Below are 26,670 nucleotides of genomic sequence, written 5' to 3' on the forward strand. Positions count from 1 at the left end.
TAACACTTTGTGTTGTTGTTGTATGTTGTGTGACCCTGGAGAAGTCCCTTTAGCCACAGTTGCCTAATGAAAAATAAATAAAGTAAAGTAAAAGGCTGGCCCTTCATCCAAAGAAAGAAGATCATCTAGATCAAAGACTTATAACTGTGTTGTTGTTTTTTTAGTGGGGTGGGATGTTGGCCGTCTCCTTTGACATTTTAGTGAAATCTGAATCACATCTCAGAAAATGTTTTTAAATGCATGAAAAACTATACATATGATTACAAAGGAAACCCAGTGGACATGCAATTATTCCTAGTTAATATACATTAAAATAGTAAGTTTATGGACCTCAGGTTAAGAACAAGTGAAAAATTTGGTTTTTTTTCAACAGTTTTTTTCCCTAAATAGCAGGTTGCGGACTGAATGATTTGGCTAAAATCCTCCTACCTCCCTTTTATTTGCTCCATGTAGATGCTGCCAAAGCCAGTGAATTCAGATTTGAGAAGGATATTTGGACTTTTGGTAGGTCAGCTGCCAACTTAGTAATGCTGAATGCTACCCAAAAGGCATTCTGTGGCTCTATGTAAACAATAATGTCAGACAGCCAGAAGTTCAGCTATTTAAACAGCACCCCCCTTAATTATTGATAGATTTTAACAAGTGTTTGCAAATATTCACATATCTCTCAGCACATCTTAATTGTTAGAGCTCTTAATTGGGCAAGTATTGTCAATTAAGATACAGTCCAGTGGCATGGAGGGGAATAGAACAGCATATGGCAGCTTATGAATTCTGGGAGCTAAGATTAGCTCTAACACCTTCTGTGCACCATGCTTTGGAGTCATCTTTCTTGTGTCTGCAATAGTAGAAGACATCCCATAGTTACAAAGTAACTTCCCTTAATTTCCCCCAGTTGGTCTTGCCCTAGATATGGAGTCCTACAGTTGGGAAGTAGATACAGCCTGATTTTAAATTAAGATTGTGAGAATGGAGAGGAAAGAATAGATCTTTAAAATAACATTCATTCATCAATCTTTTAAGTACCTACTGTGTGCTGTGTACTGTGTACAGTCCTGGGGAAAACACAAAGATAACTAAGACCCAATCTTGTCCCTCATGAAGTTTACACTCTAATCAGGGAGAGTACATACACAGTAATAAAGTTCATACACACAGTTACACAATACATATAGTTATATAGTACATACAGTTACATAGTACATGCAGTTAGAGTCATACACTTGCACAGTACATACACACAGTTACAAAATAAATATGCACAGGTACACAGTACATATGCAGAGTTACATAGTACATACACCATTATGCAGTATGTACATACAGTTACACAGTACATATACATAGTTATGCAGATATACATGCACAATCACAGTACATATACAGTTATACACTATATACACACAGTTACACAGTACATATCCACATACATACAAAGTCACACAGTACATGTACAGTTGCACAGTATATACACAGTTACACAATATATTCCCTCCAACCACTGTGTATATTTACAGTTACACAATACATATGCATAATTACACAGTACATGTACACAGTTATACAGTATATACATAGTTATACAGTATATACATAGTTATATAGTAATATACAGTTATATAGTATGCAAACAGTTATACAGTATATACAGTTATACAGTACATATACAGTTATCCACAATTATATAGTATATACAATCATATAGTACTTAATAGTCATACAGTACATACACACAGTTACACAGTACATGTACACAGTTATACTGTACATATACACAGTTATATAATACATATATAATCCCACAGTACATACACACAATTCCACAGTACATATGTCCTGTTATATAGTACATATGCACAGTTACACAGTACAGATAGTTATGCAATACATATACACAGTTATACAATAAAGATACACACTCTGTACATATACACAGCTACACAGTATATATTCACTGTATATGCACAGTTACACAGTACATATAGAGTTACACAGTAGATATGTATAGATACACTGTTACATAGTATATATGCACAGTTACACAGTACCCACACACAGTTACACAGTACATATGCACAATTACATAGTACATATATTGTTATACAGCACATATACAATTACACAGTATATATGCACAGTTATTCAGTAACTGTAATGCTGACAAAGCATGGGCACAAATGCCATCCAAGTCATTCTTGAAATGGAGGGACTCCCCCCCCAATGTTGTGCCTCTGGAAAGAACTCTGAATAGGACATCATGAGGCCTGGATTTACTACTGACCAAAAACTGGGTCAGATTTTGTGTCAAATGTGTTTACTATCCATGTGACTAGCCTTCTTTTGGACCTCAATTTCTCATCTTTAAAATGAGGGCATTTGACCCTAACCACTCTAAATTTTAATGAGCCTATGAGATTATTATGATTTTACATTTCAGAATAGGTAATTTGGCAATGAACAAGATGCACTCTCTAAATTCTTTTAAATCCTGAGAATTGAAACTTCATACTTTATTCATTCATTCATAAGAACTTAGTAAGAAATAATATGCCTCACTATTTAATTCTATGAAACATGCTTTTGATCAGAAGATAAAGCTTATTATATTCTTTATATTCTTTGGGAATGAGGGTCAGAGTTGCACAATTCAACTTCAGAATCCCCCCCCCCCCACCACACAAATTAGCCTGGCCCACAGGCCCAGACCTTGAAAGAAAAGCAGCTGAGGAAAAAGTCAGCATTATAATAAAAATGGGCAATGCAGCTGGCATTGTACTTCTTTCGGGAACTGCTGCTTGCTGCCATCAGATGCATCATCAGCCTGACACAATTGTGAAGGATGGAAGAAAATTTTACAGGCTGTTAAAAAAATGTTTGCAGCCTGACAGGTTTTTTGAATCTATCTGCCAAGCTGATTTATTTTACAAATTTACAATAGGCCCATCAATCACTCTGGGTTCTTTTGTTACACTGTGAGCCAGTGGCCAAAAATCCAAACCACCTACCAATAAACCAATAACAAGCCTCTTTCTAAGACTTTTCCAGAGAATGTAAGATAAGAGTTTTCCAAAAGCAAAGCTAGAGAGAAAGCAGATTTATTCTAGTCTTCAAACCCCTGTCAGAACCCAGAATGACCACAAGAGGGAGCACATACCTGACTGCAAGACCTCTGGGGTTCTCCCTTTATTCCCAGCAACCCTGATTAAATAATGTTTTCTTTAAAAGAGAACTGGACCGGAGTCCTTTCAGACTCTGCTGAAGTTAACAACCATTTAAAACAGGGTGGGAGACTGGGATAGTTTAGATGGAGTTAGAGATGCCCAACTATTTTGTCTGACAAATACTACTACTATCTGCTTTGGCTCAAAGTCCAGAATGGCCTGGAATGAGTTTCATAGGAGATTTTGCCCACTTTGAGAGAGGGAAAAGTATAATAAAAGGCTTTCCAGACTTCGACCCAGGAACCCTGACTCAATTTAAGGAAGCAGTGGGTGCCTTTGGGCAAGACATTGCCTGGGTTAGTAAAGTGAGGGTGTTACATGAGCTGAACTCTAGATTCTCTTCCGGTTCCGGCATTCCACGAGTCTGAGGAAAACAAATACAATTCCATTTAATGGGCTGGGAAATACTAGGTACTCTGAGTGGGTAGAGAAGCTGTCTCTGTCCCTTTTCCTTTCCCTTCCCTAAGCTTTCCAGTTGTCCAGCTGTTTCTACTTCTTCCCCCTTCTGACCTCCCCAAAGCAATGTTTTCCTCTCTGGAAGGCCAGCTTTGTTACCAGAGTCATAAAAAGGACATTTTTCATCCCTTCTCTTTTTGCCTTCTCTCTCTCTCTCTTTCCTGGCCTCAGACATAGATTTATTGTTTCCCTGATGCGTGTGGCATTCAGAGCAGGGAGGGGTCAGGGAAGGCGCTGATGGGACAATAATAGATAATACAGCCATTCCCCTGGGGCTTGTCCAGCTCCATACCCTATCCATCAGCAGCCAGCTTCTGTGCCAAGGTCAGCGCTAACGAGCCTCTGCTAAGGTCCCGGCCTCCCCCATGGGGCCCCCACCAATCAGATTGCTTGGATTCCCGCTCAGGCTTTTGATCTCTACAAGGGCTGCTCTCAGTGAAATGGCTTTTGCAACACCAGGCCCTTGCCCAGTCTAAGCATCGGGAGTCAGTACTGGGTGCTCTGAAGTTTCCAGTTCTTCTGCCTTCTCCACTAGAACCAGATTAAAAAAAATAATTAGGAATATGTCTAACTTTTCTTAACTTCTGCATGCTGGATGAAGGAGCATATCCTTAAATCCTAAGTATATCTACATGGCAAAAATTACACACACACTCACACACACACACACACAAAACAACAACTGCTTTAAAGTGAGTTGGTATTTATGAAAAACTCTATTCTTTTATCTACTACCACTAATTCTTATTAATCTCACTGCTGTCACAACTTTTAAGTCCTTTCTTCCCACTGTTGCTTAGTACAGGACTTCATTACTAGTCATGGAGTTTATTGCAATAGCCTCCTAATGGGGCGTCTTTCTTACAATCTCCTTTTCTTCCAAACTAGACTATCAGGCTGCTGCCAAACTGATCTTGCCTATGTAAAAATCTGGTTGCATCACTTCTCTGTTCAAAAATCTTTAGGGGCTCCTTATTACTGTCAACTAAAAGGACCAAATTTTTCGGCATTCAAGGCCCTCTACCATGTGCCATCACCCAAACTTTAATTCATGTTATTTAATTCATGTTACTCCTTTCCATGAACTCCATGAACCCTGAAATGTTCTTTGTTTTCCCAGCATTCCTTGAACTTTCTGGTCTTTGTGCATTTATTCATGCCTTGCCTTATGCCTTCCTACTCTTTGGTTACTGAATTTCTACCCATTCTTTAAAACTCAACTCAAATGTCCCCTCTTCTAGGAAGTATTTCCTGATTCATACTGTTGGGAATGATCTTTGTCTTGAAACTTCATGCAGCATTTTGTTTTATATCTCCCTGATATACACAGATTGTTGAGCTTTATAGTTATTTGTATAGGTGTCATATCCCTAGACTGTAAGCTCTCAGTGCAGGAACCATGTCTCATTCAAACTCTGTATCTCTTAACATTTTTCTCTGAATAGAGTAAGCAAAAAAATAAATCCTAGGACCTCAGAGTTGAAAGGACCTAAGTGGGCATTCTAGTCTAACTTTCAACTTCATAAACTGTAGTTCTCGACTCCATATGGGGCCTCATAACTGAATGAGGGGATCATGAAATTATGATTTGTTATCAGTAAATGTTTGGTTTCTATACCTATTTTACATACCTATATACTTGGGGGTCACATAAAAATTTCTCAGGCAAAAAGGGGTTGCAAGTAGAAAAAGTTTAAGGAGCCCTGGTAAGCCATAGGTGAACAAAGATTCCCTCTGGTATATCTTGATATACTAGCATAACCAATAATTTGTCATCCAAATTTATTTAAAGCCTAGAGTGAAGGGAGATACCACTACTTCCAAAGGCAATTCATTTTACTTTGAATTAGCTCTAATTGTTAGAACACCTTTCTTTATCTTAGCCTAAATTTAATTCTTTGCAATTTACACTCAGGGTTCCTACTTTTGCCCTCCGTGGCCAGTCAGAAAAAGTCTCAAGTGAGACAGTTATTCATCAAATATTTTCTTTTATTAATGTATGCCATTAACTCTTCCCCTACCATGGGCAAATAAAGCCACAATAATTCTTAAATAAAGCCTTCAATATATAAACGTGCAGTCTGACAAAATAAATTTCAACAGCTATGCCTAAGAATCATTCTTAAAGATAACTATCATGTTCTCCCTCTCCCCTAAGTCTCCTTTTCTCCAGTTTAAACATTCATATTCCTTTCATCTATCTTCATATGATTCTTTACAGTCCTGATTTTCTTCTATTAGATGCTCACCAGTTCATAGATGTTCTTCCCAAAAATGTAACATCTAGAACTCATGTAGTATTCTAGATGTGGTCTGGTCTGTTAATTGAATGAATGAATGACTAAATATCCCAAGGACAATCATATTGGGATTATGACTACTTAGTTCAGCTGGTGAGGGCAAAGTTAGACAGCTAAGGTCAGGAGAGTAAATCCCGTAGAAGCTAGTCTCTATCATTCCATTTTACGGCCAGAGACAGCTGTCTTGTACACAAATGCCCTAGGTCATGAAAGGAACTAAGAGAGTATGGATGGTTTAGTGAAAATCTATCCCTAATATTAATGACACAGTTCAGGGCACATATGCCATTGGTAGCATCTGCTTCACTAGATTGGTGCTGGTGGTGGGGAACAACTGAAAAAATCAGTAAATATTTGATGCTTTCAGATCTTTGTAACTAAAATTATTGTTAATTTTAATATTATAGGGATTGATAATGTTTTGCTTTATAGATCATTGAGTTTCATGATCTTTGGAATTTAAATTGTGATTATTGCAAATTTATGGTTATAAATAAAATAAAGGACCATGAAAAGATGCTTGGAGAGCATAAATAGGACACAGTCTGTTGTATGGTTCATTTGTTGGAAATGGCATAAAAGACCTTGATGAAGGAATGCATGACTAGAAAAGGAGATAGGCCAGTCATAGGACAAAAATCAGAGATACATCTGGGCAGTCTGAGAACTACACTGGTACCAAAATATCGAATGAACAAGAAGGCTTCCAAGGGATATGGATGATCTGGGAAGTAATAGGACAAGAATCATACAGAATAAAAAATGTTGGAGGAATTATAGTCTACATTAATAATGGAAGCATCCATCCTGATGAAATCACAGAGCTACCTAAAAACAGATCTCTTGGTTTTTTTGGGGGGTGATTTAGAGTAACTAAAATTATATCTTGATTCTTAAATTTATTAATGGCATCATCTGAATGATGACAGTAGTAGTAATAGCCTGAAACTAATACATAATCAATGGCACACATTTCAGGTACAACTCAATGGTTCTGGGCACCTCCTTTTATTGACACAAGGTACTTACTGCCTTATGGAATCTTCTATAGTGGCACCTTGTTGTTTTTTGATGTTACAGAATGTTTTATATGTGAGACCAATTTATGATGAATTCCTTCCATAAAGTAGTTAGGAAGAAGATGCTATACCAAATTTTTCTCTATAGTAAGATCCATTGGAACAACATATATTTACTTAGGGATCTTTCATAGATTTTTCCATTCTTTCAGATTGGCCTCTATGATGCCTTTTAGATTTATTCATTTTCGGAATAGGGGTAGAGACAAGCTCATTTGTATATCCACTTAATACTTTATTAATGCTTAAGATAATCTACAGATTCATAGATGATCAGAGCCAAGAGAGATCTTAGAACATAGAGGGTCAGAGCTGAAAGTATCTTAGAAAAGCGTGTCAGAGCTTGAAGAAACATTGGAACATGGCATATCTGAACAGGAAGGGATCTGAAAATGGAGAATGTTAATATATGTAGTATTAAAGGTAGCAGGAACCTTAATGAGCATCTCCACTAATCTGGGGTGCATGGAGAGATTTCAAGGAGTCTGTGAACTTGGATAAAAAATGCATTCTTTATGAATTAAAAAAACACATTATTCTGAGAAGGGGTCCATACTCTTCACTGAACTGCTAAAGGGGTTTATGATACAAAAAAGAGCTAAGAACCCTTAAGTATCATCACTTCTAGTTTCTAGATCCGCCCTCTTACTTTGCAGATGAGGAAATTGAAGCCCAGAGCAGGGAGGGGACTTACCTAAGATCATATAGCAAATTAGTGGCAAAACTGACACAAGAACCAGTGCTATACCCTGTACAATATGTACTATTCTTTGCTGCCTCTTTCAGATTTGTAACTGAAATATGAATTGTAAAGAAGCCTTAGATCCTACATCAGAGCGTCATCTCCATTGAACATTTTCTTCTCCATATTCCCAGGATCAACAGAAACCTAGGGAGAGGCCATATAAGAAGAAACACCCTTGGTCATTTTCTTTTGGTTTTCGCTCAAGTTTTCCTCCCCAGTGAACTGAAGGGAATTATAAGGCAGCCTTACTGGAAAAAATTTTATGTGACCAACAGGATTGTCAGAAGCCTGTTTAGGGGACTATGAAACTATAAGGCACCCATCCTTGGATAACTAGCAAAAGCTTCTTAGGAGCAAATTGGCCAAGATCCCCTTGCCCTTTCTGTTTTAGCCTCTAACTCTCCGTGAGAACTGCTAATTGAATTCATCCTGGTGAAAAATGTTAACAAATTGCAAATGACCTCTTAGATGAATTTAGAAGTCTGGAATTTGCTCTTATTTCTGCTGTCCCTACTCTGTCATTAGCTTTTATATTCAATCCACAAACAATTTTAAAAAATAACTGAAAGCCCAGAGGCCCCCTTCCCTAATTAACTACAAGAGCCACACTAGTGAGACTGTCTAAGTGCCTCAATTAACACCCCCTTTTCACTCCCAGTCTTTTTAAAACAGACAGGTCCCCTGGCCAGAAGGGAACAATTAAGAAGAAAGGGAAGGAGTGGGTTATACCTGTCTGTGAGGCCCACTGATCCACCTCCCTTCCCATCCCCCTTTCTTGCTATGCTATATGGAGAAAAATAAGTGGGGGATAGACTACCATCTCTTCCCAGTTAAATGGAGGGAAGATGCCCTTAATTCAGGATTTCATTGGGTAGAATTCCCATGAACTAGAACCCTAAGAAAAATATGATCCAAGCCATAAGCACCTTTCTTATTTTCAAATTGCAACATATTACTCTATTCCTAAGGGAAATGCTTCTAGTATCCTTGAGATGGGAATTGTTACCAAAGGATCTAATCAAAAGACAGTGGATTGACAAGTAACCTGGAAGTCAGGGGACCCCAATGTTTAAAACCATTTGTTTGTACCATGACTCGGTCCGTTACTTAACCTCAGTGGAACTTGCCTTCCTCTTTTCTAAAATAGGAGCTAACTTTTCAACAATGACGTGATTCAAAACAATTCCAATAGACTTGTGATGGAAAAGAGCCTTCTGAATCCAGAAAACAGGAGATGGAGACTGAATGTGGATCAAAGCAAAATACTCGCCTTTTTTTGTTGTTGTTATTTGCTTGCTTATTTTTTCTCATTTTCCCTCTTTTGATCTGATTTCTTTTGCACAGCATGATAAATGTGAAAATATATTTAGAAAAATTGCATATATTTAGCCTACATTGTATTACTTGCTATCTAGGGTAGAGGGGAGAGAGGAAGAGAGGGAGAAAAATTTTGGAACACAAGGTTTTGCAAGGAGTGAATGTAAAAAAGAAACAAGTGGCAAAGGTTGACTCAGAAAAACCTGAATTTACAGATTAGTAAACTGAGGCTTAGAAAAATTAGGTGCCTTGTGTAGGGTTACACAGCTGATAGATCTCTGTGTATTTTTGATTCTTCATTCACCCTGAAGGGAACCATACATGGAGTCAGGGCATATAATGGAAAGAACCCTAGATTTTAAGCCAGACAAGATAACTGGGTGCAAATCTCATCTTTTCTCCTGATTCTCTATGTAACTTTAGGTATTGATGGTTAGGATTAAACGAGAGGCAGATAGGTGGTACAATGAATTGTGTCACACCTGGAATCAGAAAGACTTGAATTCAAATGTGACCTCAGACACATGCTGAGTGTATAATCCTGAATTAAGTTATTAAATTTATTTGTGCCTCAGTTTCCTCTTCTGTAAAACTGGGATAATAATAATACTTCTACATCCCAGGGTTGTGAGGATCAAATGACACAATATTTGCAAAGTACTTTGCAAACTTCTGAATGGTATATAAATGTTAGCAGTCATCATCATTATTTTTATTAGATGATCTCCAAAGCCTTTCTCAGATAGGGGTTTAATAAATCCTCATGGTGGTGTTGCTCAGATACCCTACATGTTTGTATTATGAGTATGGAAGAAGGAACTCTCCTGTCAGCAGCCTCAGGAATTCAGTTCTCTTAAATCTCCTGAACATTTTTCATAGCTAATTATTCTTTTAAAAAAATAATAACTTTTTATTTCTCAAAATACATGCAAAGATAGTTTTCAACATTCATCTTTGCAAAACCTTGTGTCCCAAAATTTTCTCCCTCCCTCACCCCACCTCCTTCTCCTAGACAGCAAATCATCTAATATAGGTTAAATAGGAACAATTCTAAACATATTTCCATATTTATCATGCTGCACAAGAAAAATCAGATCAAAAAGGAAAAAAATTAGGAAGAAAAAAGCAAACAACAACAACAAAAGTTGAAAATATGTTGTAATCCACTTTCAGTCTCTATAATCATCTCTCTGGATTGGATAGCTCTCTCCATCACAAATCTATTGGAATTGGCTTGAATTACCTCATTGTTGAAAAGAGCCTAATCCATCTCAGCTGATCATCACATAATTTTGTTGTTACTGTGTACAATAATTCTCTTGGCTCTACTTAATTTAGCATTTGTTCATGTTAAGTCTCTCCAGGCCTTTCTAAAATAAGCTGCTAATTATTTTTCATAGAACAATAATATTCTATTACACTCATATACGATAACTTATTCAGCCTCTCCCTAACTAGTGGTCATCCACTCCATTTCCAGTTCCTTACTACTATAAAAGGGCTACTACAAACGTTTTTGCACATGTGGGTCATTTTCTCTTTTTTGTTATCTCTTTGGAACATAGACTCCGTAGAGATACTGCTGGATCAAAGGGTATGTTCATTTTGATAACCCTTTGGGCATAATTCCAAATTAAAGCTATTATTATTAAAATAGAAGCTAAAGTACTAGTTTCTAACTAATTTGGGGAAATTTTGTAAAACAAGAATGAGATTGTCAAAAAATTATTTATTAAGTGCCTACTACCAGGTACTATGCTAAGCACTTTTCATATAATTTCATTTGATTCTCAGAATAACTTTGGAATAGGTGGTGTTATTATCCCCATTTTACAGTTAAGGAACCTGAGGCAGACAAGAGATTAAATGATTTGCTGAGGATTAATTACAGAGCTCTTAGTATCTGAGACTGGATTTGAACTTGTCTTCTTGACTCTATCCAGGGCCTATTCATTGCATCATGTAACTGCATCTGATAAATAATAAATTATTTATAATGAATTAATAATTAAAATCTATGTGAAGAAGCATTTCATTGAAATCCATGATATTATTGTTGCTTTTCCCTACATGGTGCTTATGTCAAAAGGGGCCAATAAGTTGACTCTTCTCTAGGTCTGAATTAACTGGTTGTTTTGGCATCATGTGTAACCTGTCAATTAGACACTAAATCAAAGACAGAGAAAGAAAATCACCAGACAATTCTGGACACATACTAATAATAGGTGTTCTAATAATGACTTGTTGACTTCACTTGACAAATAGAGAAGTCCCCTTATTAAGCATACACCTTGTGGAGGTGACAATGGAAAAGAAAGAGCTTGCTGACAAACATTCATTTCAATTCAGATTATATCCCTACTATATATGAAATATACACACATATTTTATATCTATATCTACATTTATGATCTTTCTCTACATATTCATATGCACATATTGTCCCAATATGTTTCTTTTTTGTCATAGTTTTATTGAGGTTTTTTATTTTTAAATTAGCTTTTCCTGGATATGGACTTCTTTCCAGTGACAAAGAAAAACAGACAAAGAAAAACAGTGCATACAACCAACATTCCACTCCCATAATGCCCGCTACCTCCACTGTTTTTCCACGTTTCTTCTCCTGGGTCATAATTGGTCATTATAATTATTTTTATTGTATTTTTGTTTATATTACTGGGGTTATTGTGCATATTTTTCCTGGTTCTTTTTGCTTCACTCTGTATCAGCTCATGAAAGTCTTTCTCTTTTTCTCTGATATATTCATTGTTTTTAAAATCACAATAACATTTCATGACAGTCACATACCACACTTTGCCTGTTCCTCAATAGATGGGCACTCATTTGATTTCCAGTTCTTTGCTCCTATGAAGTGCTGCTATGCATATTTTGGAATATCTGGGACCTTTCTTTTTAAATTTGATATAACCAAAACAGATTTATAGCTATTATAAGCTCTTCAAAGTCATCTAGTCCAATCATTTCATTTTACAGATGAGGAAACTGATGCCCAGAAAGGTTAAGTAACTTCTCTGACATCAAAGAGGTATGAGGAATTCAAAGTACTGGGATTTGAACCCAGGCCATCTGTCTCCACAACCAGAGCTCCATGAAAGGGACTTCCTTGGAACATTTGACTTGGAGTCAGAGCACCCTAAGTTAAAGTACTCCACTACATTTCAAAACCTCTTATATCTGCAGTGAACAGTAATTTCAGGAAAATGGGGTTTGCTTCTTTGTAAAATCACACCCACCAGATACTCTCCACGAGGTTGTTTTTGATATGGGTACATTGAGAGAAAACCATGCGATTCGTCAATTACCTTTTTTTCACCCCTCCAAACTATGGTCTGGCATGGGAGACAACAACCCAGGTTCACAGCCTCAGTGGCTGCTGAAGAGACCGTGCAAACCCCACTCCCAATCGTTTTGGAAGGAGCAGTGGCCCTGCCTGGACCCTCCTTCCAATGGCACAGAAGAGATGGATTTTAATTTAATTTTAACAAAATAGCTGTCTCCGGTGGAAGGAGCATCAAGAGCTAAATAAGGACCCGTCTTGAGCTGAATCACGTTGAACAGACCTCTGTGCTGTCATTGATTTTCCAGAAAGAAAAAAATTGCCTCTGGCTACGAAACCGAATTAGTAGTCACTGATGACCAATTATTTTAGCCCGCTGTGAATGGAGAGCCGTACTAAAATCCAGTTTGTCAGACCCAAGGCTCCCTTCTCAAACACCTTTCAACAAATGTGTACCAAAGTCCCTCAGAAGGTTCCAACGCCTTCCTATCTTCCGCCAAGTTCTCCTGCTCCACAAAGTTTTAATGAGCAGCGAGGATGAAGATGGGCTGCCATAAAAGGAGCCCCCTCTAATCTCAACAGAGCACTATTTGGCAGAGAGGAATGGAGCCCACAAATCAGAGCTGTCAGGTCTCAACCACACACACGCACAAAGTGTCAGCCTAATGTTTGCAAATGATAATTTCCATTTCTCTTGCATGTCCCCGGTGCCTTCATTTTAGATCAACCCCTGGTGTGGGGTATCAATTGCAAAGCAGTGAAGATGGATTTGATTGAACTAATTTGAAGTTTCTTGAAGGCCGACAACAAGTTGGAGCTCATTTTAATTTTTTTCTTCATTTTTCACCATATTAGACTTAGTTTTGACACAGTTTTGTTGTGACTGGGCTCATCAGGGCACAAAGTTTCTTTTCTGAAAGGTTCCTGCCAGGTTATCAGCAAATAATTTGTATAAGCTGTTAGCAGGAGCCCTGTCATTACTGATGGAAACTACTTACGGATCCATAGGCAAACAATTCTCTGTCTAAGAACCAGTGAAAATAGCAACATAGAATCCCCCTACCTCCCTCCCACCCCAAAATCCACTAGGGCATAGAGAAAGCTGCCTGAATTATATAACATTCCAAAGTGCGCTTAGGGAATCCAGAACCACCGTAGAGGAAGTATAGATTTGGTAAGTATTTGGCTTTTTAATGCAGGTCTACACTGGGCCAACAACTCACTCTAAATCCCTTGGAGTGGCTGCTGTCTGAATAATCCAAAGGAAGCAGTTCATTAGGACGTATGAAAAGACAAAATGTGTATGCTGAACCAGACTGTTGAAGAGAAAGAGAGATTCAGTGATGATAAAGCAGCTGAGTATAGTAGAAAGAGCCCTGGGCTTGGATTCAGAATCAATCAATCAATCAGCATTTATTAAGCATCCACCATGGGCCAGGCACTATGCCAGAAAGAGATGATAAAAATACAATGAATGAAACAGTCCTTGCCCTTAAGGAATTTATATTCTATGAGACAACTCAGGTTTGGCTGCTTCTTAGGCAAGTAAATTTTCCCCCCTAAGCCTAAGTTTTCCTATCTGCAAAATGGGGATAATAATACTTGCAGAAACTGATAGTACTATTGTGGAAAAAATTTAAAAAAAAAGAAATTTTTTATAATCATCAAATGCCATATAATTATGAATTATCATCACAATGATGATTATCAGTCTCTCCCAGAAAAGGTAGGGAATCTTCTCAACCCTGTGGCTCAGGGAGGACTATGACAATCTAAAATAAATGGAAAGAATTCAACTGTTTCTCCAAGACCTGGATTTAGGGAGCTTCTAAGATACCTTTCTCTCTTTGCTCATCAATTAATTGTAAATATTTATTGAGCTGGTGTTAAGTAAAAGGGATACCAAGAATAAGATGCAGCTCCTGCCTTTCCGAGACTTGCATTTCAACAGAGTAGAAGAGCACAAATAACAGAAAAAGATAACTAACAATATCAAGCAATATATGATAAATGCCCAATGACTTGGACTGGCTATAAGTGCTAAAGATTTTCAAAGGAAGAGGATACTCAGTAATAAAGAACACTTTTTGAAGGAAATAGTACTTGAGCAAGGTCTTGAAGGAAGAGTAGGACTAAGATCCCTCCTTTGCCTATCTCTTACTTTGGTCCGTTCTCTTAATAAGGTAAATCAACAGAAAAGCATTCCTTATTGGAAATTCAAAGGAGGCTACAAAAAGAGAGGATACTGTCGGTACTATTGGGTCAAATTTAATATATCCTTTAAAAAATGAAACTGTACATAACAGAATCATGGTTCTACATGCAATCTTTTTTTTGTACATAAAAATGTTTGTTGAGATCTTACAAGGTCATATTTTGAAAATTTTAAAAAGAATCTTGATAGGAATTTAGGGATTTTTACAGATGTAAATCTACTTATTATTATATCTAAAGGTAAAATTCTATTAATCTGACATTCCATTTTTTCCACTGTGAAACACAATTTTTAAGTTGATTAAATAAAGTCTCCCTTTCTAGTGGAGGTTGATTCTTTGTATCAAGGGTTCATGTTTGATCTTCCTCTTCTTTACTTAACATTCCTAGGAAATTAGCTCCTTTTCTGGGCTGTCCTAAACCATTCCAGTCTCTAGATGCTATTAAAGAGGATTGGAAACCCCACCTCCAAAGGTCCTTTATGACCCTTGATGCCTGACTTATGTTCCCTAGCTCTCACGTGGCCCTTTGGTTCCTTCAGCCTTTCTTTACAGGGCAGCTCCTTTTTATTTCTTCTTTTAGGATTCAGGTTCGGGTATTTAGGAGACAAACGATTTTCCTTTACTTATCCCAGAGGAGTCCGTAATGGGGGCTTTTGTTCTATTCCATGTTTCCATGACCCTTTCACATACCTTTCCACAGCCCAGCTGACTTCTCCTGGGTGGCATGGTAACATGAAAGGTGACATCTCCCCAAGGAGAGACTAAGATGAATTTGCTCTAGGTACTTGACTCCTGGTGGTTCTACTGATTTCACCTGCATTTTAGAACTCACATCCTTCATCATTTACCCTAAGGAAAAACTTAAATTTTCTCTGAATCCCCTTCCTGAAGCCCAGAAGTTTTTAAATTCAGGGGGATAAAAAAATCCAACATTATTTTTTTAAGGGCTTTGAGAGTGTCTAGTATTATAAATTAAAATGAAAAGATACCATGTAGTGGAATTGTTAGAGGAGGCAAGGGAAGTTAGGATGCCTGAATTTTATTTTCTCCTTTGAAATTTGTTTGCTAGACAGTCTTAGTTGAATTTGTGGTATCTCGTTAGCCCGGTCTGAAAGCTCATTCATATTCACAAAGTATCTCAAACTATCTGGAAGAGACAGTCTAGCCTCAGGGGTGATAGTGCACTCTTTGCTACAGAATTGCTGTGTAATCTTGAGCAACTTACTTGACCTCGCTGTGTTTCAGCTTCCTTAGCTAAAGTATCTCTTTTCATTCAGGAAGAATAAATAATTAAGATCTTATATATGTGAAGTGATTTCAACTATTCAGAATAAAATGTAGAAATTATACTTATAATTATTACCATAGGGGCTCTGAGCCTGTGGCAAAATCATTCACTCTGGATAAAAAGATAGTCATTTTATGATACAGAACTGCATTTACATTCAAGAAAAAAAAGTATGATTTTTAAATATATTTGAAAAAATGGTCATTGAAAAGCTTTATGTTGGAAAGGATTGTCAAGCAAAATGGCTTATCTGGACTATTCTTAGAGGACAATTGAAAGCACTCTTTGAAATAATTTTTTGCAAAGTTAATTGTGATCGTTTAATTGACAAATCCTGTGGTCTTTTCTGTCCTCATCCTTTTACATCATTTCATAGCACTGACAACCTCTTTTCCTGAGTACTCTTTCTCCTTGGGATTTTTTTGGTATTGTTTTCTTCTAATTCTCTTCCTTCTGTTTTTTTTTTTTTTTTTTTTTTTAATGGGTTGTTATCCATGGCTTTAACATCCTATCTGTAGGTATACCTCAAAACTCTATCTAGAGCTCTCATCAGCCCTCTCTTTAGACTTTTTTGGTAATCTCATCAACTCCCATGGATTCATATATTCATGTAGATAGCCTAGGTGTTTATATATCTTGCCTTAATTTCTCTCCTAAGGTCCATATGTATTACCAAATAATTCTTGAACTGAATGTCTCATAGGATTCACAAATTCAGTATTTCTCTCTTATTCCAAATTCACCCTTTTCCTAAAGTTCGAGGTTTCTCTTTGGCCACACCATCTTTCCAGTTGAGATTCAAAATCTCTTAAATCATCTTTAGTCTCTTATTTTCCCTTGCTTCATATATACATCCAACTAGTTGCCTACTCTTGTCAACAATAATTTCTATATAGTTACATGCACCCATCCTCTTCTTTCCAATTGCACAGCCTTCACTCCATTTCAAGCTTTATCCCTTCTTACTTAGACTATTACATTACTCTTCTAATTGGGTTCCTGCCTACATTCTTCCCTTTTCTAGTCTATTAGACCTAGTGTTGCCAAAAACAAGTTTTTTAAAGGACAGATGTGACCATGTCACACCTCTGCTCAAGAAACCATAATAGTTTCCTCTTACTTCCAGAACAAAATACAAATTCTGTTATTTGGCATTGAGAGCCCTTAACAAGCTGGCTCTAGCCTTCCTTGGAGGACTTATTACTCATGACTACAGTTTGTAAGCACTCCATTTCAAGAAAGGAGACTTACTTGCTGTTCCCTAGTCACAACCTTCCATTTCTCCCATTTCTTCTTTTGTAGGTCTCTCTCCACATCTCTGTCTCTAAGGTTTTTTTTGAAGCTTAACTCAAATGCCATCTTTTACATAAAGTTCTTCCTAATCATTCTAGTTATTATCCATAGTTATCAGCCATACCGTCTTTTCCTTCTATTGATTTCTGTATCTCCTCCAATGCATGCACTCAGCAATTGCTTAATAAATATTTACTGAATTGAATTATCCAAGGAAGGAAGTGTACATTTCCTCATAATCAGATAATTACTTTTATATGTATGTTTTGTTCCCATGGATAGAATGTTAACTCCTTGAGGGAAGAGACCATTTTATGATTGTCTTCAACTGAAACAGCTCTCTCCAAAGTTGTCAGTAATCTTTAATTGCCCAATCAAATGACTCTTTCTCAATCCCCACCTTTCTTGACTTCTCTGAAGCCTTTGACAAAATCAGTAAGTCAACAAACATTTATTAAGCACTTAGGATATGCTAGCACTATGCTAAATCCTGAGTATATAACTAGAAGCAAAAGACAGTCCCTGCCCTCAAAGAGCTTATGTTCTAACATGAAAGACAACACATAAAAGGAAATTGAAATAGATTTGAAGAGAAAGGAGGACAGAAAAGGTACCTAGTGTAGTGATGTAATGAGGAAATCTAGAAGAATGTATCCTGGTGAGAAAAGAAGAGATGATGAGCCTGGACATCCTTCTCTCTTCTGTTACTACTACCACCTTTATCCACATCCACAATTGGACAATTGCAATGGCCATCTGGCTGGTATCCCTGACTCTCCAGGCCATCTTCCACTCAGATGTCAGGGATATTCCTAAAGTACAGGTCTGATCATATATGTTACCTCCTATTCAATGAAATCCAGCATATCTCTATTAATTCTATGATCAAATATAACATACTATTTGTCTTTTAAAACCTTTTACTTTCTGGGACTTCCCACCTTTCCATTCTTTTACCTTATTTCCCTGCTCTTACTCTTCAATTCAGTGACACTGACTTGCTGTTTTTCCCATTGTGCTCCATTTCCTGACTGAACATTTCTATTGGCTGTTCCCCAAGTTTTCCTGGCTTTCTTCAAATCTCAGCTAATATCCCACCATCTGCAAGATTTTCTTACTCTTCCCTAATCTTAGCACCTTTCCTTTGGGATTATCCCCACATATTTACCATCTTGTCTCTCTTCTATTTGACTATATATTTCTTGGAAACAAGAACTCATTTTTTTGCTTTTCTTTGTACCTCTCTAGTACTTAGCACAGTACTTAGCTTAAAAAAATGTTGATTTGGTTAGAGACTGACTGATATTTTACCCCCAACATAGTGCCTGGTATAGCGGCAGTGCTTAATACTTTTGGATCAAATAATTGATTTGTCATTTATATATTAGTACATAACTCAGTAAATACTTTAAGAATATCTCTTATATGCAAGATCCTGTTCTAGGTACATCATCAGCCCAATGCTAAGCATGTTCGGAATCAGAACTGAAACCTGGAAAACTTATAGTTATAAAAATAACATAATTAGTATGGATTCAATTGTTAAGTCTATTTTATTATACTCTGTTCTAATTATTTTTTAAAAACCCACTTCATTAGATAAGATAAATAATTATTAAATACCATATTTGATTGGTAAAAAATCTGCCTTCATGGCATAAAACAAATCATTGTATTTTATATTGAAGACCAGGGATCAGCTAGGCAATGTGATTTAAGCTTAAGCGGACACTAAAAAGTCTTTTCCCCAACACCCATTCCCATCCCAAGCTATTTTTCTCACTAGTCTCCAGATTTTAGTATCATTGATTCATTACTTTGTGTTAAACTTGTCTTTTCTCTTTTAGTCTTTAACAAACCTCCTCTATTATTATGAGAAATGGGCCAGTTATTCCCTGATATCTTAGGACAAATCAACTCATCAGATCACTTTCTTCACTAACAGAAGAAAGGGGAGTGGCTTAAGAGTTTGGGGAACATTGTGATGTGGTAGAAGGGAATTGGAAGGATGCTAGAGGGAAAGTGACTCTGTGGCTGATGCTGATTGCAAAACCACAGAAGAGATGAAACACAATATAGTATATAATGGATAGGATTATGGAAATTTTGCTAGTCCTGGAGTCAAGTTCAGATTTGGCTTCTGATTCTATGTAACATTAAATAAACCATTTGCTATCTCTGGTTCTTGGCATAGGATTTAACTACTACATTGTAGGTGGAATGGGATTTAGGTTGATGGAGGAAATGCTTATACCAGGAATTTCCCACATAAACCACAATGAGAGGATATGGGAACAGTCCAATATGTATTCTTCCCCAGTACAGTGTTTGAGTTTCTTCCTCTGCAAATTCTAATGAATCTATCCAGAATAACCTGTGACTGGTTGTTTGAGACTCAGAAAACCATTATCTAGGCTTAGCTTGAAGATCTGTAGTGAGGGAAAATCCACTAGAAGCAATCCATTCTAGTTCCCAAACTGTCCCACAGCTCTGTTAGAAAGCTTTTTCTTGAATTAAGCCAAAAGCTGCCTTTCTGCAATTTCTATTCATTATTCCTGCAGGGTTCTTAGTTTTAAAAGGTCAAGGCCTCCCTTTGCATCCAGGGCTTCCTCTCTGGTCATTCTGTTCTACAGCTTGCCAGTGGACCCAAATGGCTCCAGAGGAGAAAGTGAGGTTGGTGACTTTATACAGCCCTCACTCACTTAAATTCACTTGCATGTCATGGCATTACCTCCCTAATGTCATGGTCTCTTCAAGAATTAAGGACAAATAGCAACCTTCTCCCACTTAAAAACTCATTTAAAGGCATTATACCACTCCTTACCACTCTACTTCCCTTCCCCACTTCCCCCAGTCTTCTCTCCTTTAAGCTAAACATCTCTGCTTCCTTCTTGTGTCATGATTTTATGGCCCTGCCACATTCTGGTCATTATTCCTCTGGATCCTTTCCAACTTCTAAATGGGAGTGTGTGGGGCAGATTTATATGGTAAATATTCTATTACTAGTTTTCTGTTTATTTCATTAAATGTCTTTGTTCTGAAAAAAAATGATGGCTTTCATTCATAAGCAGTTTGAATGCTGTTGCTTTTATTTCTAGGGTTCATGTGCTTTAAGAGACTTTTCTGTTTGTATCATTTTATACCATAAGCTTTTCATCAATTATACCTTACAACATCAACATAACTTACCTAATTTTTACTTATGTGGGTATAGTTTAGTTATGTGATATATGCTGTACTTGCAAGTATTATAACCTCTTTGCTTGAAAAAAATTCTAAGATTCAGACCTAACTTTAAATTATACTCTTTCCCCCAAACTGGAGAGGAAGGATGGTTGCATTGGGCTTGACCTAAGAAATCCTTTAGGACTTGGACTCATACCATTGGCCAGTTCCTTTAATCAACTCCTACACTCCATCCTTTCTAATTTGAATTCTTTCCCCTGGCTTTGGAATGGGGAAGGCAGCATAACTCTTTGGGGGAAGGTGAATCCTAGATAGAAAAGGGGAAAGAATAAAACTGTGGTACTGACATGTTTTAAATGGTCAGAACCAGCTGTTGGAGTTACACAGAGAATGGCAGAGGCTGGCCTGGCTGCCTATGATACATGCAGTGAAGGGGAAGGGAAGGAGCTCTTCTGATATGAATGGCCTCTCAGGGTAGTTATTGCCAGATTATGCCTCTGGTATCATTAGAAAACACGACTATAAATTAGGCTGTTCTGAAGCATGGGGTGTGTAATAATTAAGTAATAAAAGTCACCACAGGGGTGAAGGAACTAGAAAACAAAAGAGCCACTATTTGTATATGTATTGCTGGCTTCTGCCTCTACTATAAAAAGATCATCTGGCCATGAGTGGCATTTCAAAGCTGGTAGTTGCTCTTGATTCAGGTGGTATCCTGCTGACAGTCTGGCAGCCCAGAAAGGCAAAATAACTTCCCAAAGGGAGGCTTGCTTCCACCAAAGAAAATCCTAGCCGGGAGGATATGGCAGAAGAGAAGATTAGTACAAGGTGGTCTTCTGTTCCTCAAGATCCGGTGCCTAGGATTGAAAATCATCTATTGGTCTAGATAGATCCTATCCCAAGCAACTTTGAATATTTAAAAATAGTTATTCTTGTTCAATCTTGTTCTCTCTAAGTCTTCTCTTCTCCAGGCTAAATAGCCCCAGTATAAATATAAATACTCATATGCCGTGATCTTGATGCCCTTCACCATCTTGGTTGACTTTAGGACACTCTTGAGTTCAGCAAAGTTATTCTTGAAATGTGGCACCCAGAGATGAACTCCAGATGTAGTCTGACCTGGAAAAAGTAGAATATCATGCCATAGTCTTGATCACTATACCTCTCTTCATGTAGTCATAAGATATTTTATTGAGGGGCAGCTAGGTGGCGCAGTGGATAGAGCACCAGCCTTGATTTCAGGAGGACCAGAGTTCAAATCTGATCTCAGACACTTAACACTTCCCAGCTGTGTGACCCTGGGCAAGTCACTTAACCCCAGCCTCAAAAAAAAAAAAAAAAAAAAAAAAAAGATATTTTATTGAATTTATAATCTACTAAAGATCTCCAGATTTTTTTAAAAAACAAACTGCTATGGACATCATTAGATGCTCCTCTCATCTAGAATTCGTGAAATAGATCTTTTGAACCCCAGTGTGAAACTTAACATTTATCCCTTTGTTGTTGTTGTTTAGTTGTTTGAATCAGGTCTGACTCTTTGTGACCCCATTTTTTTGGCAAAGATACTGGAGTAGTTGGTCATTTCCTTCTCCAGCTCATTTTGTAAATAAGAAAACTGAGGCAAACAGGGTTAACTGAGTTTCTCAGAGTCACACAGCTGGTAAGTGTCTGAAGTCTTCCTGAAGCCAGGCCTAGCACTATCCATTGTTCTGTGTTGCTATCTTAACATTTGTCCGTCCCTACATTTTATCTTATTAAATTTGTCCCTATACTTTAACCTATCTACTCTTTATTGAGAGAGGCTGCAGAGATGTCTAGGACCATTTACCATCAAAAGTAGAGAATAAAAAATAGAGATTGGAAGGAAGCTGATCACCAAATGTTTTTCCTCAATTGTAGATTTTATGGATGAGATTAGATTCTTAGATACTGTCTGAAAAATAATCCACTTGTCAATGGGAGCTTAGAGATTCACCAAAGAAGGGGATACTTGGGGCCTGAAGTATGACTTTCTGGGGATTGTGAGGTGAAGTGGGAGGAGGATGCTTTCATAAAATCTGGCTTAGAGATCTAGGATTTAAATTTGTAGCTCTAATGACCAATCAAAAGCTGATCACATAAGAGCATATAGGAGGGAGTGTTGTTGCTGGCCGCTCCATACATGATATTTTCCTCTGAGATCAAAGTAGCCTGTATCTGAAATCTGTACCTGGGCTATTGGGTAGAGTTGGTGGAAAACAAGCCACTAGAAGCCAGAGATGCTTCAAGTGATGTAACCAGGCAGAAGGCTGGGCAGAGGACCGGACAGAGGACCAACTTACTTCTGTTGCTCTTTTTTTGCTTAAAGATGGGTAGGCTACTTCATAAGTCATTGACTAAATTTCTGAAGGCTGTCTAGGGTTTATCTGATTTTATGATTCCTCCTCTGCCTATATTATTGTTAGCACACTTGTTTTAGAGTATTTTATAATTATTCGACCCAATTTTACATAGAATATGTCCTCCGACTTTGTGAGAGAGGGTAGAAATTAAGACTCTTATTTTGCAGATGAAGAAACTTGTTACTCGGGAAGTTCAAATGACTTACCTAGAGTTCCACTACTAGTTCATGGCAGAATTGGAATTAGAACTCATATCCCATAAGCCCTATTTGAATGTCCTTTCTAGGATACCATGGCTCTCCTCAAAAGTACTATTCTGTGATTATTCACTGTTGGCACTAGTTGTAACAGGTGCCTAATGAGCCTAAGATTTCATCAAGGGAAAAATAACTATCGATTTTCCCCATTTCCTTGCCATTCATTAAGAATTCCTTTTTTTGGCAGACAGTATAATGCAATGGAATGAATCAAGTCCGATGACCTAGGTTCATATCTATTTTCTGAGGTTTATTGTGTGAACCTGGGCAATTACTAGACTTCAGTTTCTTCATCTGAGAAAGAGTAGGGTTAAAGTAGATGGCCTCTGAAATTCCTTCCAGATCTAGATCATCATTCTATGGCCATGGCCACCAACAGAAATCATCTATAAACCACTCCTCATAATATGGCCACTTATTATAGGGGTTTTTTAGGCAGCATTATAAACTCTCCAAGCACCTGACTCCATGGACCGAAGTCATTTGGGCAACTGACTGGCCTTAATTAAAATGACTATTTTTTGCCCTTCTCCTTCAAAGGTACATCAGCAATAAAAAATAGCTGGCTCTTTTGCTCTCTGATGACATTCAAATATCCTCCTATGCAGAAATTAGGAGTGTCATGGAAGGAGAGAATTGGTATTTGGAATCCAATTTTTCCATGATTCACAAAGTTCCAAATAGCATTTTATAGCAATGGAACAATTTATAGTTCCATTTTATAGCAATGAGGAAGGCGATCAAGGGAGTGGGTATGGCCAGCATTCAGTAGATGCCCTCAAATAATTTGAAAACAGGCTGCCCTGCCTGTGTTGTTACCTAACTCTAGGGAGTACAAAAAAAAAATAGTTGGACAACATGTGCTTAAACAGAGGTGGGGTGGAAAGACCCACCCAATTGGCTTTATTTTCTCCTAAAATCATGTCTGGGCTCTTTGTTCTAGGCCTTCTACGCCCTTCTTTGATCTGATGCAGCACAAATACCAGCAGCTATGGATAGAAGAACAAAAAGCAGCCCAAAAGGCCTTTAAAAAAGAGAAAAAAAACAAGGTAAAACTAGAAATCTCCTTTAAATACAAACTTTTGGGAAAGTTGTTCTGTCATGTATTGTCATCTTTGTCGTTTTTTTTTTTTGTTTGTTTGTTTTTTTTTTTTTTTTATTCTACCCTATCCATGACATTGTTATTCAAGAGAAAGTAAAATGCTAATCCAAACCTTTATGTTATTTTCTTTTGATGGAGAAAGGGTCTCTACTGATTAGAACCAAATACTCTAAAATCTATTCTTTTGTCCTGTTATAATAAGGCTCCTTCCTGTTCCAAGTCCTGTTCTACATATTATTATGATATAACTTATAACTATTTATGAGTGACTTCCCCCTTTCTACTCATTGTTAGGTCTTGTTTTATCTTTGTATTTCTCAACTTCTGTACCGTACTAACATATAAAATTAACTGATATTTGGAATGATCCATCAAATAAATTTCCTACCTCTTGAGTCATTTTTTAAGAGTTCTAATTTAAAAAAAAATATTGTTCTTTATATCTAGCAATCATTTGTTAAGTATCTACTATGTGTTAGGTACTATACTAGGTACTGTGAATACAAATATAAAGAATGAAAAAATTCCTTCACTCAAGGAGCTTACATTCTTTTTAAAATGTAAATAGTATTTTTTCCAATTACATGTAAAGACAGTTTTCAACATTCATTTTTTATGAGTTTTTGAATTCCAGATTTTTTTCCTGCTCTTCCTTCTCTTCCTTTGTTCTAGAAAGCAAACAATAGGATATAAATTATACACGTGTAATCATGTTAAACTATTTCTACATTACTCATATTGTGAAAGAAGAAACAAAACAAAAGGAAAAAAAAAACACCAAAAAACTAAGTGAAAATAGTATGCTTCAGTTATCTTGCAGACTCCATCAATTCTTTCTCTGGATGTGGATAGCATTTTTTATCATGAGTCTTTTGGAATTGCCTTGGATCATTGCATTGCAGAGAAGAGCTAAGTCTATCATAGTTAATCATTGCAATGTAGCTGTTTCTATGTACAAAGTTCAAGTAGCTTATATTCTATTTCCTTTCTAGATGCTTCAAGGCCTTCTTGTCATCAGAGAAAGACTGATGGTCAAAGAATAAAACCACTTGACCTGAACTAGGTAGAGAAGACTTCTGTACTTCTGAGAAAGTGTTTATGAAGCAAGTTAAGCAAATTAAATTATCAAAGGGTTGTTCAGACTATGAAAAAGAACAAATTATATAAAGGGCTTTAAGGAACAGCATTCAATATGTATCACAAACAGGATTCAGCCCATAATAATTGATCCTTAAATATTTATTATCAGAAGCCTGGCACTAAGTGCTAGAATACATTCAATTTAATATTTATTATGGGCCTACTATGTGCTATGCATTGTCCTCAGCCCTAGAAATAGCAAGGCAAAACAATTCTGATAAACCTTATCAACAAGTGGCAATAAGACAAATTTACAAAAAATGTTAATACATTCAGTCTTCAAAAAGATACAAATAGAATGTGTGAGAAATTCGAGAAAAAAATTTGATTGAATTTAAAAAGCATGCTAGGGATATAATGACAAAACAGAATTTCTGCCTTCAAAGGGTTTACATTCTACTAGGAGTGATAGAGTTTTTCTTCTTTTTCTTCATAGAATTATGGAACCTCATAATTGGGAGAGACCTTGGAATTTATTTAGTCTAATTGCTACCTGGAAAATGAATCCTCCCCCATAATATTCTCAACAAATGGTCATTTTACTTCCAATTAAACACATCAATAGGCATGAACTTCCTACCTCCTGAGAGTCATTTTAAAAGACTTACTCTTTTCAAAAAAAGTCCTCTATATATCTAGCTGATATTTAAATATTATTTTTTTCTACAAGCACTATTTTCTGCCCTTTGGGGCCAGGCAGAATAGTATCAATCCTTCCTCCATATGAAAACTCTTTAAACAACTGAAAACAAATTGTTCAGTCATTTCAAGGACTGAACTCTTTGTGACCCCAGTTGGGGTTTTCTTGGCAAAGATAGTGGTGTGGTTTGCCATTTCCTTTTCCAGCTCAGTTTTCAAATGAGAAAACCAAAGCAAACAGGATTGTGACTTGCCCAATGTCATCTAGTATCTGAGACTGGATTTGAACTCACAAAGAGTCTTCACTAAGTCTTCTCTAGGCTAAAGGTCAATGATTCTTCATATGGCATGGTTTCAAATTTACTTCCCTCTCAGTCTACCAGGAAAGAAGGTAGATTTCCTAATAGAGTGGGTTAACATTTGGTTCACAGAATCTCTGCATCTTATAATTGAGAAGGACCTCAGAGGATCTCATCTGAATATGAATCCCTTCTTTGCATATCCAGTGTGGTCATTCACATTGATGTGGTCATCCAGACTTTGCTTGAAGACTTTTGAGAAAAGGAATTCACTTCCATTAGAGGCATCCCACTCCGTTTTGGGATAACTCTGGTTGTTAGGAAATGTTTCCCTATACTAAAAACTGAATTTGTCTTTCTTCACTTCCCACATATCGTTCCTTTTGCCTTTTGAAGCAGAGTCAGACAAGTCTAATTGCTGTTCTATACGATATCTTTTGTGTATTTGAAGAG

At 37.0% G+C, this 26,670-nt stretch overlaps 1 protein-coding gene across 2 annotated transcripts in view; it reads left to right on the forward strand.

Moving 5' to 3' along the window:
- Nucleotides 1–26,670, forward strand: part of CFAP77 (cilia and flagella associated protein 77) — a 187,960-nt gene that overhangs the window by 109,889 nt on the left and 51,401 nt on the right. For both annotated transcript variants that reach the window (XM_074293948.1, XM_074293949.1), the window contains exon 4: nt 23,981–24,086. In XM_074293948.1, the coding sequence (XP_074150049.1) occupies nt 23,981–24,086 (106 nt within the window). The remainder of the gene's footprint in view (nt 1–23,980; nt 24,087–26,670) is intronic.

The sequence above is a fragment of the Sminthopsis crassicaudata genome, chromosome 2 (assembly GCF_048593235.1).
Source record: "Sminthopsis crassicaudata isolate SCR6 chromosome 2, ASM4859323v1, whole genome shotgun sequence".
NCBI lineage: Eukaryota > Metazoa > Chordata > Mammalia > Dasyuromorphia > Dasyuridae > Sminthopsis > Sminthopsis crassicaudata.